The sequence below is a fragment of the Equus asinus genome, chromosome 10 (assembly GCF_041296235.1).
Source record: "Equus asinus isolate D_3611 breed Donkey chromosome 10, EquAss-T2T_v2, whole genome shotgun sequence".
Lineage (NCBI taxonomy): Eukaryota > Metazoa > Chordata > Mammalia > Perissodactyla > Equidae > Equus > Equus asinus.
In genome coordinates this window covers 15540787-15556675 of record NC_091799.1, presented here as the reverse complement: position 1 = coordinate 15556675, position 15889 = coordinate 15540787, and the positions used below count along the sequence as shown (strand labels likewise).

The following is a 15889-nucleotide window of genomic DNA, read 5'->3' as shown; positions in this document are numbered from 1 at the left end:
TGCATGGCTCGGTGTCTGACGTCCATTTGGGAAAAGACGGACAGAGGAGGGAATGTTTCAGAACTGGGCTGGCTGTGGTGGTAAGTCATGGAGATGAGCTGTTAGCCCAGTGTGGGGCTTGGCAAGGGCTGGGGGCAACGTTGTCATGGTCATTGCTCCAGCTCTTCCCATGGCGCTCAGTGTGGAGGACAGTAGCGCTCGTCACTCCTCAGCCACTCACTCCCAGGTGGTTTCTCCTCAGGTGAGCTCCCAGGCCAGAGAGGGGAACGTCCCGTGCTGTCACCCACACCACATCCTTGTGGTGGAGTGTGAGGTTGGAGGGGCTGCGTTGTGGGCTCACACGTTCCTGTGAGATCCACTCTGATCTAGGCGGGGCCACTTGTTCACACCTCAGGGTGCTGATGCATCCCTCTGCTTGTCCTGTGTGTGATCACAGAGCGCTCCTGGGTCTGTTCTGGGCACGGGGGTCTGTGCAGCTGAGCCAGGGTACAGCTGGGCAGAGCGCTCTGCAATGTTCTCCAGGCACCGGCCAAGGGGGACAGTGGGCCCAGCACCGGGGCAGACGTTTGCCTGCAGGTGGTGCCAGGAGCTCCCCTCCCTGCCTCCTGTCCCGCCGCTGTGCCAGTGACTCCGCACCGTGTCCGAGCGCCCATGGGGAGACCCGCAGGAGGAGCCGAGATGGCCCAGCCGAGCCCCCAGCCTCTGGTCTGGCCTGACCCAGGTTTACCTCCACTGAGAGTGAGCGGGCAGCGAGGGGAGCAGGTGCTCGGTGAGGCTGCGGCCGCCCTGCAGTTATCTGCCTGTCACCTTTGCCTGTGGGGTGCTCAGGGCTGGAAAACCACCCCACGGGGCCACCACCCACATGGCAATACAGACGGCCTTGTGGACATGTCCCCGGCCCCAGCCACCTGACAAAGGGGCTGGACTCTTTACCCTCGTGCTGGAGTCGGGGGACTGAGAATCCGAGGGTCCGAGTCAGGCAGTCAGGAGCAGCCCCTGCCCCTTCCTGCTCTCCAGCCTCGGCCGCAGCAGGAAGCACTGGTTACCCTCGGCCTTGTCTGAAGACAACAGGGCCAAGAAAAGGCAGGCGGTTGGGGCTGGCCCAGTGGCGTAGTGGTTAAGTTTGCACACTCCCCTCCAGCCGCCCAGGGTTCGCAGGTTCAGATCCTGGGCACAGACCACACTGCTCATCAAGCCATGCTGTGGTAGCTTCCCACATAGAAAATGGAGGAAGATGGGCATAGATGTTAGCTCAGGGCCAATCCTCCTCACCAAAAACAAACAAATGAAAACCAAACTAAACAAAAAATTACTTAGGAGAGAAACCCTTTATCTGTAAGGAGTGTGGAAAAGCCTTTGGTCAGAGTGCAGAGAACCCACACCAGAGAAACCTTCAAGAAAAAAGAACAGCAGTGGGTTGACTGTGGGCCCCTCTGAGGGGTGACTGGGCTCTTGGTGAGGGCGAGGGCTCAGTGGGCTGGTGTGGGCAGAGGCTGTGCCCAGAGGGTGTGCCCATGTGCCGACTGGAGCAGGTCCTGAGACTGCTGGCGTGTGTCCATCTCTCCGGGGGCTGTGAGCTTTCTGAGGCCAGAGTCACCCCTGCGGGAGCCCAGGCACACAACAGAGGGCCTGGGGCAGCACCCCTCCTGCCCTGGGCCTGGGCAGTCAGACGCCTGTGAAGCTGGCGACCGCCTTCCACTCCAGGAGGGTGAGAGGCTGCGTTAGTCCCGCAGTTCACTGGCTCTGGAGCCTTTCGAGGGGCGTCTGTCACTGAGGCCAAGGCTGCCTCTTAGGGGCCAGTGTCGGATCTGGTACCAAACTTCCCAACTCTGGGGGCTTGCCAGGTGCCGCCCGGAACACCTGGCCCAAAAGATTGTTTTCAAGTGCATTCCAGGGAATGAGACCCCACTCTTGAGCCGTTGGGGGTGACAACTGTGACACTGTTTCTGCCACCACCGAGACTCGGGGCAGGAGCATTGGGGCAGCCCAGGCTGGTCCTGCAGAGAGCAGCAGGGGCCATTCAGGGTTGGTGTCTGGCAACAAAGCCTTCCACAGCTTCAGGGTGAATGTGGGGGACGGCTGCAGCTTTGGGGGGACCCAAGGGGCCCGCCTTCTTACCCTGGGAGTGAGGGTCCCTGGGAAGCTGTCCTGGAGGAGCATCAGGGCCCCATGGCAGGTGTCCAAGTGGACCAGCAGCCTGGGCTCCTTGAGACACGCCTGTCCTTGCTTCTCTAAGCCTGCGCTGGGACTTGTCAGGGGCAGGACCTGGTGGGGTGACACAGCCTGGCTGTGTTAAGTGCAGGCCCCTGACTCAGACCCCCTCCCACGACACTTTAGCCACCCATGAGCCCCTAGAACTGGGTCCCACACCTGCTCAGCCACGCATCAGCTGTGGCCACGGACAAGTCATGTCACTTTCTGAGCCTGTTTCTCCCTGACTGGGGACAACAGCAGTGCCGGCATCACAGGGGTTGTGAGCTACTGGAGAAGGCGGTGGGGGGTGGGGGGTGGGGGGGTTGCAGTACCTACTCAATGCTTGTTGGCTGCTGCTGGTGTTCAGGAGAGCCCAGACGACACCCTCTTTGTAAGCAGGGCCTCCCAGGGCTGCCTTCTCTCTCAGAGCTCCCCACAGCGCTGGTAGTGCCCTCCTGCTGGGGGAACCTCTCCCCGTGCTGCCTCCTGCGCTGTTTGTAGGTAAGATGCAGGTCCCCATTGTCAGCTCTAAGAACCTCCGTGTGACTGAGTTCCCTGAATCTTTCCGATTGGCCCCGTGAGCAGAACCAGAGCAGGTGCCTGCTGAGGAACTGCCATGGGGGAGGTGTGGTGGCTGCAGGTGAGGGGCCAAGTTGGGCAGTGACCCCACTTAGGGCGGGTGTGGCCTGTGGGGAAGCAGTGCCCATCATCACCTCATTCCCATGACCTGGCCCAGGGTCCCATCCCCAGTGTCCCTCTGGGCCCGATGAGAGGGAGCGGGGGGTGGGGGGGGACAGGGCTGCAGGCCTGATGGCCAAGAACACTTTGCGGAGGGGACCCGTGTTCCCGCCGCCCAGACAGGCCTCTGCTGTGCCGGGTGGCTGGCCAGCGGCCTCTCCCCGCAGGTTGGCCAAGGCCGGGATGCTCAGTACACCCACTCCCCCTGCCTGCATGGGGCCTCCGCCACGGCACGCGGTAAATACTGGATCTCATTAAATACACTCGGGATTGTTTTGTCCTTAAGCTTCAAATTCGTGTTATGAATACATAGTCATGAGGGACTGTTGTTCCTAAAAATGAGTCTCAACTCCTCAGGACTCCAGCCGCAGCCCCAAGAGAGACCCACAGGGGCAGTTTGTCACCCTGGGGACCCTGGTGGGATGCACAGACAGAGTGGGCCAGGTTCATCCCCTGAAGCCCGGCCCGCAGAGGACACACCGCACTGGGTGCAGCTCACAGGGAGGCGGGATCACTGCCCTGGGCCCCGGGCTGCTGCCAGGTGTGCAGCTGGCTCTGCTCCTGGGGCTCCGAGCTGCTGGGAAACCCTGTCTCCTGGGTAGAAATAAAAACGGGAGAGGACTGGACAAGTGGTATGGAGGCAGTCCTGGAGGCTGGGGTGCCTGCCCCACCCCGTGCTCTGATGTGGGGCCCCAGGCAGGGTTAGAGGCGGAGCCGGGCCAGGTCACCATGAGACTTTATTGGGGACAGGAACACACGGGACACCAGGTGCACGCAGCCCAGCCTAGCACTGTCCAACACCATGCTCTGTCTGTCAGAGACATGCTGGCCCTGGGGTCCCCTCCCCACCCTGGTGCCCCCACACACCTGCCAGCCTTGTGGACAGTCAGGCATGCCTCTTGGCATGGTGGGAGGCTAATGTGGCCGACCCCAGGTCAGAGCCCCGTCCCCACTCCCTGTCACGCCCGCAGTCCCACCGAAGTCCAGCCTCAGCCCTCCGGGTGTGCAGAGTCCTGCCTGCTGCTTGGCCCACTCTGTTTGGGGACAGACCTCTCCCTGCAAGCACATGAAGAAGTGGAGGCCCCGGCCACTTGGACGAAGGCCTAGTGTCCTTTGTTCTGGGCTCAGCACATCCCCGAACGTGTCCTCCTGCCAGCATGTTGCTCTTCAAACTCCACAGGACCGTGGGCCTTGCTGATGTCTCCCTGTCCCCCATGTCAGCACACAGGGCATCCCCCCCTCCTCCCGCTCCTCCTGGTGTAGCGGATGCAGCTGGCAGTTGCTGTTGACACGCCTCACTAAGCCTGTGAGTCCTGGGTGACAGGGCTCAGCCTCCGGGCTCCGGCCGCAGCCAGGCCAGCCAGAGGCCTGCGTGGATATGGGTGGGGGTGACCAGCAAGAGGTGGGTACTGGGGCCCTCGCTTCTGCCCCAAGACAGCCATTATACAACCTATTTACAGGGCTGCAGGGGGCCTGCAACTTGAGAACCGCTCCCGGCTCAGTCCTCATTTCCCGGCTGACGGTGCAGAAGCCATCCCGGTGGAAACACAAGGTCCGTCCATCCTCCGGACTTGGGGAGCTCAGGTGGCCAGCCGACTGGCCTCTGGTTCAACTCTCAGAGATGTACCCAGTCTGGAGGACAAGGAATGAGGCCACTGGCTGGCTCCACAGAACCTACCTGCGCTTGTGGAAAGGAACTTCCAGAAGCTTGTGGGACAACACATGCACCACCTCAAGACCCCGGTGTAGGGACCCCTCCCTGCTTGGCTCGCTCCTCATCAAAGGAAGAAGGACAGGGGCAGGTGCCTTGGCATAGGGGGGCCACAGGCACCCCACCATCAAACCATCAACTCGGGCCCCATGGGTCAGGGTTCAGGTATAGTGACCACAGGACCTGGGTGACCCTTTGCACATGTCTGTCATCCCCCAGGTCTCAGTGGAGCTGCCCCTGCCCCTGGCTCTCCCAGCATCCCCTTGTTCCTGTGGCCATGCCCATCTCCCGTGACGGCTATTCACGCTGACATCACACTGTGGGCTCCTTGAGACTAGAGCCTCCTGGCCCCGAGCGGTGTGCAGGGCCTGTCTGTGCCCAGCACCGCCTTTGCAGGGGTGCCCCTTAGGACAGGGGGTGTGCTGGCCTTGGCTGTCCCCTCCCTGACGGGCTTTGTGCCCACCAGCCAGTGTTTGGTCCTGCCATGTCCCCTAGTGGTGCCAGGCCTGGGCTAGGCATGGGGCCAGTGCTCCCAGACAGGAAGGAGTGGGTGTCTCCAGGTCGTCCTGATGCTGAGACCTGGACCACAGGCTCCTGAAGGCCGCCCTTGCCTGTCCGCCCGCCAGGTCCAGCTTCGGCATGTCTGTTCCATGGCCAAGCCCGGGCACGAGCGCCCCTGAGCCTCCTGACGCACAGGCACATCTGCAAATCCCTTAACATCACACTCACCAGGAACTGTTTGATGACAGATCAGAAAGCGCCTGGCACCTTCTAAACAGTGGCTGGCTCTGCAAGGCTCGGCAGAAGCCGGCTCCAGCCTGGGGCTGGGGGGCAGAGGGGGGCTCCCCGGGATGAGGACGCGGCCTCTGCTCCTTGGCTGAGGGTCCAGGCCACCGGTTTGGGCTGGCCCTTGGTTTCTAGAGGATGGAGAAGGGGGCCGGCAGGTGTCATCTTGTTCACATCTCCCTCCACGCTGACCCGCCCCCCTCGCCCAGGTCACACTGGGCTGTGATCCCCCATTTCTGGGCCGTCTCTGCTTCCAGCTGAGTGCCAAGAGGGCAGGTGACCCTGTCCGGCACCCAGGGCAGGCCTTGGCCCACAGCGGGTGTTCAGCAAACCTTTGCTGAATGCCGCTGACCAGGTGGGGTGAGAGGGGACTGGCCAGGTCGCACGCCAGCCAGTGGCACTCTGGACCTTTCCTGCTGCCCCTGGCCAACTCCGACTTGTTATTATTGAAGCACAAACTGCGGCAGGAGGGGAAAGGAGAGCTGAACTCCACAGCCCCCATTCACCTGCCTTCACCTGCCTTCGGGTGTCCTGTGAGGGAAACCCCCTCCCTCCTGCCTGGGGAGGGGTCACCAGGGTGCCCCCGGCTGGGCAGCTCCCCAGGCTGACTCCCTAGCCCTCTCACAGGCCCCCATCAGGTCCTCCTAGGCGGGAACTCGAGAAACAGCCCTGCACTCGGTTCTGACCACACAGGCGTCAGGGGCCTGAGGCTGCTGAGCAGGGTTGAGGGCTGGCACCCACCCTGCCCTTTGCAGCACTGACCTTGGGAACCTGTGGTTCTTGGGGGCCAGGAGGGAAGGGCGCCAATGACAGCACACTGGGCAGACTCAATGAGAAAATGCCTCTGAGGGTCTGGCCGGTGCTTCGGTCTCCCCCATTTGCCCAGTGAGGTCCCTTCCCCCGACCCGAGGTGGCAGCATCTACAGTCACAGCAGGGGGCCACCTCCCCACTGAGAGAGCAGTCTCCAGGTTGATGGGGTGACAGCCACCAAACCCCTTCAGGTCCAGCCTCCACACTCCAGGCCTGCTCCCAGGAGGCCCGGGGTCCTGTAGTCCCTGGAAATCAGTAGTGGGGGTGGTGCAGCCCCGAAAATCAAGAAGCCCTCATCCGCCCAGTGGTACACGACCTGCCTCCACCTCCTGGGGCGGAAGAACATGGGCGGGGCGGCTGCGCTGCCCCAGGAAGGCAGGGGGCTGGGCAGGGCAGCCGAGGGGACTGGAGACCTCCAGGCCTGCGGGGACACAGGGTGGATGGGGGGGGGTCACCTCGGGGCGTGAGTCTCCGCAGGCATCTGCGCCAGCCTGGCCTGGGGTCACGGCAGGATTCATCGCCCCAGCCCAAGGCCTCAGGCAGCCCCAGCATCAGCCACACCCCAGTCCTGGGGGGAGAGGTGGGAGCTCCAGGCACCATGGAAACGAGGGAGGGGCCGGGCAGGCGGGCCAGAGGAGCTGGCCTCGGATCCATCCGACTCAGAAAGATCCATGTGCTCTGATCGGCTAAAGGGGCTCCAGGGGTGTGTCTGCCCTTCTCCGCGCCCCGTAACTCCGCGTGTTCGGACTGGAGGGGCCTGCCGGGCGCGTGGCAGACTCCCGGCCAGGAGACGGCAGACAGCCCGGGAGCCAAAGTCTGGCAGGTAGAATATGGGGTCGTTTGCCCGGCCCCTCATCAGCAGAGGCAAATTGGGCGGGTGGGGACAGCGTGGAGGTGACGTGTGACCTCCCCGCCCAGGGTGACTCAGTGTCGTTAGCCGGCCCAAGCCGGTCAGCCATGCGCCGGCGGGTGGAACATTCCAGCAGGAGCGGGATGGGGCGGGGCGGGGCATGGGGATGGGGCGGGGGCGGGGCCTGAGGGCACCGGTCTAGCGGTCCTCTCGGACCGGCCGGATCTTCATCTCGGAGAACTTGAGCGAGTACTGCCAGCCGGTCCAGGAGGACCACTCGACGCCGTCGGCGTAGGAGGCGTGCGCACCGCGCAGGTACTGCCCGTTGAGGTTGGACGTGTGGCAGTTGCGGTACCACCAGGCGCCGCGGTAGAAGGCGGCGCAGTTGTTCTCCGAGTGGTCACTGTCGCGGTCCTTGGTGGTGAACTTCATGCCGCTGTGCTTCAGGAGGGAGTCCCCTGCGCAGGCGCGCACACACAGGTGTGTACCACGGGGGCACAGGTGCGCCGCGCGAGCACAGCTACGTGTTTGCAGTGCACTCCCCTGGACGCGCATGAGCACACACGTACACACGTGCCCCTCATATACACACTGGTGCACACGTGTGAAGACACACCTGCCCCGCCACACGTATGGTGTCCATGGAGCTCACATGCACCCACGGTGCCACCTGGGGGTCCCCATCGCTGTCCCTGGGACTAGGCAGTCTCTACCCCTCCTCCCAGCTTCTACACATGCTCCCTTTCCTTGCTTTCTTGCCTGGGCCTGAGAGGAGAAACCCAGCCCAGAGGGGCTCTGCCACCACCCCTGAGAGGCCCAGCAGAGCCCAAACCCCACTGTCCTGGCTCCTGGCTCTCGGTTCCCTTTGCTCATCTGCAAAATGGGTGACCTGACCAGGCCTTGCTGGCCTCTCGTGGTTGGGATGCAGACCAGGCGGGACGTGGAGGTGGAGGTGAGAAGGCTTGATCCTGACCCCAGAGGCCGGAAGCACTGGACCCAGCAGGCAGGACTTCCTATGTCCTCCCCCGGGGGGAGGCGGGTGGGCTGCCCCCGGCGCGTCCCCTGCGGCAGCCTGGCACCCTACCTGCGGTGCCCGAGTAGTCGGCCACGGTGAGTGGGTACCCGTCCTCCTCGGGGTCCACGGAGAACAGGCCCACGCCAAAGCTGCCGTAGTGGGCGTAGGCCGTGCCGTTGTCGAAGTCCTCTAGGTCCACGTGGAGCTCGTAGGCGGCCTGTGCGGTCAGCGCGTGGATCCTCTTGAGCCCTGGAGAGGGGGTGACAATGGGGGTGAGGGGGTGGCCTCCCCGGAGAACACCAAGGAGAAACGAGAGCTGAGCTCATGTGGTTGGTGACAGAAAGGGACAACCACCACCAAGTGTATGCTGTCAGCCCTAGGCTGCTGCTTTCCTCCTGTGGGCCAGGTGGCCGGAAACTGAGGACTGACAGGTGTTCAAGTTTCAGGCTTTCTCTGCTGTAAGCCAGGCTGCATTTTCCAGATGTTTTGAGCTGAAGGCTGGTAGAAAAACTGCAGAAGTCGGGAGGAATCTGGAAAACCTTCTGCGTTGAGGGCCATGGCACCTAATCCTCTCTCACACTCCGGGCTCCAGCCAGGCAGGTTCTGATCCTCGCACGCACTTCCCTGATCCTGGCCTCTGAGCCTTTACGCATGCTGTTCCCTCTGCCTCGGACACTTTGACACTTTTCCCTCACTCCTCCTCAGCTGGTTACCTTCTGTTCATTTTCAGGTCTCACCTCCTCAGGAAGGCTGCCTGACCCCCTGTTACGGTGGAGGGCCTCTCCCCTCAGAGGAATACTGTACCCCAGCTCCATAACCCCCCCCAACACACCCCATCCCACTTCCTCCCTCCGTCCTCCTGTCCTCAGCTCTCCTTGCATCCTGGGGTCTCACCCCAGGCCTCCCCCGGCCCTTCCTCTCTCCCCCTCTCTTCCTCTCTCTCTCTCTCTCTCTCTCTCTCACACACACACACACACACACACACACACACACACACGCTCCCTCCCTCCAGGTGCTTCCCTGCCGTTGGATTACGTCTCGATTCAGAGGGCGTTTAATGAACGCCTGATGATAGTCATCAGCCTCGAGTGACACCTCCGCAGCCTCTCCCTCCCGCCGTCCCTGCCCGAGCCCCACGCCCCCCGTCGTGGGTCAGCCTGTGCCTGCGATGGCTGTCAGAGCTGGGCCGACCCACCCCCGGCCAGCCCAGAGGGAGGCCTCTGGTCCCGTCATCCAGGGCCAGGGCTGAGAGAAGGAGCCGGGCGCAGGTCACGCAGGACCTGCCCAGCATCTCCCACCGCAGCCCGGGGCCCTCGCCTTCCTCTCCTCCCCGGGCTGGGGGCTCCAGGTGAGCTGCTCTCCCTCTCTGGGCCCAGCTTGCACACCTGTGCAGCGCCCCTCCCAGGGCTGATCCAAGGGGCCAGCAGGACCTCACACACTGTAAAGGGCAGGAGGCAGGCGACAGGCAACAATGGCAACAGCCACCAAATGGACAGCACTCGAAAATGCCAGGCACTGTTCTGAGAGCTTCCTGTGGAGTAATGAGTCCAGCTCAATTAGAAGGAGTCGAGTTTAATTAAAGAATCCTGTTTAGCTCTCAGAACAGTGCCCAGCCCATTGCACACGTTATCCAGGCGTTTGCCACGGCAGTCACAATCGATCCAGTGAGGCAGGTGCTATTATTGTCCGTGTTTCAGAGGTGAGGGAAATGAGGCACAGGGAGGTTAAGGAACTGGCCCTGGTCACACAGCTGGTAAGTGGTGGAGCTGGGATTTGAACCCAGGCCCAGACTCCTTGCTCTTATTCAGTTCTTGCTCAGGATGAATAATCTGAATCAGGAATAGGGCAAGAAGGAGACCAGCCCAGTGGGGATGCTGGAAGATTCCGTTCCCCACCCCTGAATGGCTGCTGGTGCCCAAAGACTCCCCCATGAGCCCCTGGGCGGGGTGCCCTGAAGGAGGGCGAGGCGGGGATGCTGGGGCCTTGGATTCACTTCACCCTCATCTCCACCCTTCTTCCCTTGAGCCCCACTGCTGTCGCTCCCTCGGTCACCCCCCCGCCCCGGTCACCCTCCCTCTCTCTCGGTCACCTTCCCTCCCTTGTTCGCCCTGCATTTCTCCAGCCCTGTTGATCTGCCAGGATACTCTCGACCCCCGCTTCCGCGGGCCCCTGGATGGTGAGCCGACACTCGACCCCATCATCCATCAGGGTTCCAGTTGCAGAGCAAAAGGAAGGAGGAGCCAGTGGATGAAAATGGCCAGGGGAAACGGTCACCCCAGCGAACTCCCAGATGGATTAAAGGGCTGAGCCTAACGCATAACACCAGAAAAGCATTGGAAAAATTACAAGAGACATTTTAAATAAAACTGGGAGGGGAAAACAGAGCCTAAAATGCAGAAGATATGAAAGGAAAAGATGGGCAATAATTGACTACATAAAAATTTTAAACTGCTAGGAAATAAGCAAGAATGTTACCAAAAAAAAAGCTGGAAGATAAATGACTGGGAGTAAATATGTATCATGTGTATCTGACAAAGGATCAATACCTTAATATGTAAAGAGCTCCTGTAACTCAACAGGAAAAGACAAAACACTCGAGGAGGAGGGGACGGCAGTGTGGAAAAGCGGAGGGAGGGAGCGCAGGGGAGCTGAGGGCTGGGCCCGAGTTGACATTCTCATCAGGCTCCCTGGCTGCTGGGAGCTAATCAAGACCCCGCTTAAATGCTTCCTCTGCACTCTCGGTGGCTGCCGATAGATTTCAATCGGCACCCACACTGCTCCAAGGGGCGGGTGGTGGTGCGGGAACAGGGCCCCCACCTGGCCACCTTCTCTCTGTCTTTACACACGCACCTGGGGCGGGGGGATGGGTGAAGGGTCTCCCTTCTTAGAAGCTTCTCTCTCACCCGACCCCCATCCTGCCTCTGCTTTTATTCATTCAGTTGAGGGTACAGTTCAAAGCTTGGCTGGGCTTCCCCCACCTCAACACACACACACACACACTCGATTGTGACTCGTGTCACTTGTGCCAAGCGGCCTCCATTGCTGAGCCTCAGTTTCATCATCCACAAAAGAGAAGGACAACAGCATTGCCACCGGCCTAGGCTGGGCGTGAGGTGTTGGGCCAGTGCACGTGAAATACTCCCCACAGGCTGGGCACACAGGAGGTGCACAGTAAGTGGGGACAGTGGTCATGGAGTCCACACCGGGGTGTCTGGCCTCTCCTGTGGCCAGTAGCTGCCTGGGTGCTGGGGACGCGGCGGAGGTCAGGGCAGAGAAAGTCCTGCCCTCGTGGACCCCAGGTCAGGGGAGACGGACATTAAGCAAAGGACAGCGTACCCAGAGCAGTGGGCACGCACCTGGACCCTGCCCCTGGGGCCGACCCTCCCCTTCCCCCAGGGGTCCACTGAAAGTCCTTACAGACCTGGGACCCTCCTGACTCCCACCTGGAGTCCAGACCTCGGCACTCAGCCCTCCGGGCGGTGCTCCCGCTGGCCACCCCCTCACACCTGTGCTCTGACCTCCTCTCCCTCCTGCCCGGCTGGGGGCCGTGCCCAGATACCAGTGTCCAGGGACACTAACGTGGGACAGGCATACCGAGGGGTGTGCTGGGTCCTTCAAAGGATGCTCAGGGGAACACGTCATCCCAGTGCCCCATGCTTATTTTAATATATGTCAAAAATATAACGGGGTGACTGCTAATGGGGCCACCGGCTTTCTTTTTGGGGTGGAGAAGATGTTCTGGAATTAGATGGTGGGATGGTCGCACAACTCTGTGAATATACTGAGAACCACTGATTGTACACTTTAAAATGGGGAATTATACTACACACACAAAACCCAGCCTCACCTCAAGCCACAGCTCTCCCCCAGATACCTACAGGACCTCAACCCTGTGATTTTTATGGATGTTATTTTTCAGAATAAAATTACGTAAGACAGTCAAATTTTAAAATACTGAGCGAATTTAAACAGTAAGTAAATAATAGTAACAACAATAGTAGTAACATAAGCTTTTTGCCCTGACTTTGTGCCAGGCAAGGAGTCCGTGCCAGCCGTGGGAAGCGGGCCCCTGTGCCATGGGGGTGGCGGGAACCGTGCCCGGGAGCACGGACTGGCTGCTTTTTGGGGAGTTGGGCCCTTGGTGTCCAGAGCACAGCCATCGGGCATTGCTGACCCCGAGGGTAAGGCAGTGTTGGGTCCCCTGGTCCTCCTGGCGCCTAGAACTGAGCCCGGCGCCTGCCACAGCTGGCCCCACCCCAGCGGCCAGGGCCCAGGACCCTGGGAAAGGCACACGTCTCCGCGGAGCCACGGCTCTGGCTTCCTGCTCGCTGACCTCGTTCACACTGAAAGCATCGACCGCAGCGGCTGTGAGCCACACAGGCCCGCCGCGGCCGGGGAGAGCCCCCTGGGTCCAGGCCGCACAGGGGGAGAGCGACCCCCTGGGGCGGGCTCAGCCATCTCACCTAGCCAGTGCTCCCCCGTGAGCTTGCCGAAGCCGTCCCGGTAGGCCTGCCAGCCGCGGAAGAAGTTCACGGAGCCATCCTCCCGGCGCTGGAACACCTGCGAAGGGAGGAGGGGGATGGACAGCTGGCACCCACCGCCCCAGGGGCCCCCTGCCCTGGCCCAGAGCAGAGCAGGAGCCCAGGAGCCTCGGGGTGGCCCGAGGGGGGACAGACCGGATGCCACAGGCCCCGAGAGGTCCCCTCAGGAGGGAATCACGGTGGAGCGGGGAGGGGCTGGTGGAGAACACCCGGCGCCCGGGCCCACCTCTGCGGCCTCGCTGTGGGACCTACACTGGGCCTGCTCGGGCCTCAGTTTCCCCACGGGTTAAATAATAATGGGGGTGGGCAAGGGTCCCGCTGTCTTCTCCCAGGTCAAAACAAAACCGAACAAAACCCATTCTCTAGCCTTTAAAAATCGAGAACACACACACGCGCTCACACACAGGCTTGGCCTCTGGAGCTCCATCTCTCATAATGCCTCCCCAGAGTCACGCAGCGTCCCCCCCCCCATAAAAAAAACAACCAGGCAGGGGGTCCCTGGGGCTTGAGAAACTAGAGCTCCAGCCACTTCTCCGGGGAGGACGGGGAGGCCGCGGCCGCAGCATGTGACTCCGGGCCGAGCAGCAGCGAGCTGCGCCCGTCCCTCATCTTAACAACATTCCTGATTTGGGAGCCGGGAATCCCATCGGTTAAATTGCTTTGAAATAAGCACCACGCTGGTCCGGCCGGAGTTTACAAGCTCGGCTGACGACGCGCTCCCCCCGCCCCGCCCGCCTGCCCCCTCTTTCTGTTGAACCAGCCTCTTCCCCGCTCGTTTGCAGAGGCAGCACCGCCGTCCGTGCCGCCTCGGAGGTTAGAGATGTGGCTGCGGCGCCGGCGGCCGCCAGTTCCATTACTCAGCAGCCTGATTTCAGCCGCCTGGAACGGCCGGCGCGGCGTCTGCCCGGATGCTCCGCGGCGGTCCGCGGGGACCCGTCCGTCACAGCCTTTGGGCAGCCCTGACGTCAGGGGGCGGGAGGAGATGACCCCTCTCTCTCCGGCTCCACCACCTCAAACCCGGCCCGCCCGCCCCCGAAATGCGGACGGAAGTCCTCAGGAGAGCCCGGCGCTCGGAAGGAAATTCGATCAGGCTCAGGGAGATCTGAGAGGCGCGGGGAGCTATTGATGGCTGCGGATCGGGACTCAGAGCACGCGCCCTTTGAACAGCCTGATCCCGGCAGAAGCTCCGACATTCCCCTGAGAAGGCGTCGGGCAGCTGGGAGCCCCTGTCTGCTGGAGGGGGGACTCTGGGGGACTGGGGAGAGGGGTCGAGGGTGGGGAGCAGGGGTACAGACCGGGGCTCTAGAGCTCTGGGGAGTTACCACACCTCTCTGAGCCTCAGTTTCCACATCTGTCAAATGGGGACCATAGCAGCACCTCCCCCAAAGGCTGTGGCGGTCCACTGAGAATAAGCGCAGGGCCTGGCAAGCAGGCAGAGCGCAGTGATGCCAGCTGGGGAACGCAGCCCAGAGGGGGTCTCCTCCCCTCCCCGCCCCCTCAGCCCCTGCCCCAGGCCACACGTGTCCTCCTTCCAGCCCAGGCCCTGCACCTCTCCTCCCTGAGCCATCCGATGGGGCCTAACCAGAGGCCCTGGAGGAAGGGCAGGGTCCTGGGCCCCGCGTTTACCTGCTGAGTGGCCTGGGTAAATCATCCCTCTGCTGTGGTCCACTTTCCTCACCCCCTGATAAGCCCCGCCTCCCAGGACCTCAGCGAGGAGCAAATGGCACAATAGCTGGTATTATTATTGCCATCACTATTGTTTTTCCGGTTAGTACTATCAGGAAGTAGAAAGTGGGGGTGCCAGGCTTCCGGGCACGGGCAGGGCATGAAACTGGACATTGGATGGACAGGCAGAGTGGCCAAGACCGACGGGTGCTGAGAGCCGACCATGGCAGATGCTTGGCCTTGGGTCCTCCTCGTCCAGGGCACACAGTACTCACCAAATCCTCACCCCAACCCCGGCGGCCCTGTTCTGTGTCACCCTGGCCCCCCTCCTCGTTACAGTGGACAGAAGCCCTGACACTGGCCAGAAGTCAGGCGGCCTCGAGCAGTGGAGTGGGTGGTCTGACCCACACCCCATGCCCGAAGGCCAGCATCTCACCCCTCACATCCACACTCTCATTTGCCCTGGACCAGGGCCTCCTAAACCTGGGGCATGCCCCCATGTCTCCCTGCCAGCCTCTCGTGCCAAGGGCCCACCTCTAAGACCACCGCCCTTGGCCCCCGTTTCCCACTGCCCTCGGGTGTTGGGTGCCGGTCACAGGTGTGACCCGCGCGGGCTGGGTGCATGATCAGCGGGGGTGAGCGCATGTCAGGGGCCGCCTGGGCCTGCCTGTGTTTCTCCTCCACCTGGAAAGTTCTCTGCAGTCCTCTGAGCGTGGCCGACGTTCCTGACGAGACCGTTTGAATCTGCACCAACTTCAGAGCCGCAGCGATCGTTGCCAACAAGGGCACTGTAACCTGAGCAGTGATGAATTGTGACCCGTCCCTTGAGGGGCCGAGACACATCCGTGACGCAGCTTTGCAGGAGTGGCTTTTAGACTTTTGGACCGTGACCCAGGGAAATGCAGTTTACATGGTGACACGCACGCTCATGGGCGTTTGTATCTGAAACAAAAGCTTCCTGAAATGGCACTTGCCTTGCCTTTGTGTGGGCTCTGATGTTCTCTACCCTGTTCCCTCTCTGGGACTTAAAAAATACTGCTGATCACAACCCATTCAATTGATTTCTCCACCTGCCAACAGATCACGACCCGCAGTTTGAGAAACGCTGCCCTGGACGTGGCCAGCCTTTGCCACGGGCTGTCCTTACTCCTTGGATCTCAGACACGGAACCTTAGCCTCACCCTCGAGCCGATTACAGCGCGACGTGGCCAGCAGGTTCCAAGTGTGCGAGGCCACAGGTCATCTGCTGGTTCTTGCTGGGCCCCAGGAGTATGTGAGCTGCATGCCAGAGTGAGCTGCAGGTGCGGCTTCAGATTTCTGGAACCAGCTGGACTTCAGGGACGCTGGATGGCCGGATGTCACCAAGCAGAGGCCTCCAATTACAGAGCAAGGATGAGCCAGACAGGAAGATGCAGAGAGGGAAGCGAGTAAAAGAGTGATGTCTCCACGTCCACCTCCTCTGCCCTGCCCCCAGATCATGAATCCTGGCTTAGGCAACAAAAGGAGGAGAAAGGTAGGGACACAAAATGAGTATTAATTTTGAGGCTAAAATATTTGTCAGTCCAGCTCCCCGGGCACC

The 15889-nt window shown here is 61.5% G+C and overlaps 1 protein-coding gene across 1 annotated transcript in view; it reads right to left on the bottom strand.

The window, feature by feature from the left end:
* Positions 1 to 3288: 3288 nt before the first annotated feature.
* FIBCD1 (fibrinogen C domain containing 1) overlaps positions 3289 to 15889 on the bottom strand; it is a 35599-nt gene continuing 22998 nt past the window's right edge. The window contains exons 5-7 of the mRNA XM_014863308.3: positions 12568 to 12664; positions 8174 to 8353; positions 3289 to 7547 (exon numbers count right to left, since the gene is read on the bottom strand). Of these exons, the coding sequence (XP_014718794.2) occupies positions 7288 to 7547; positions 8174 to 8353; positions 12568 to 12664 (537 nt within the window). The 3' untranslated portion in view covers positions 3289 to 7287. The remainder of the gene's footprint in view (positions 7548 to 8173; positions 8354 to 12567; positions 12665 to 15889) is intronic.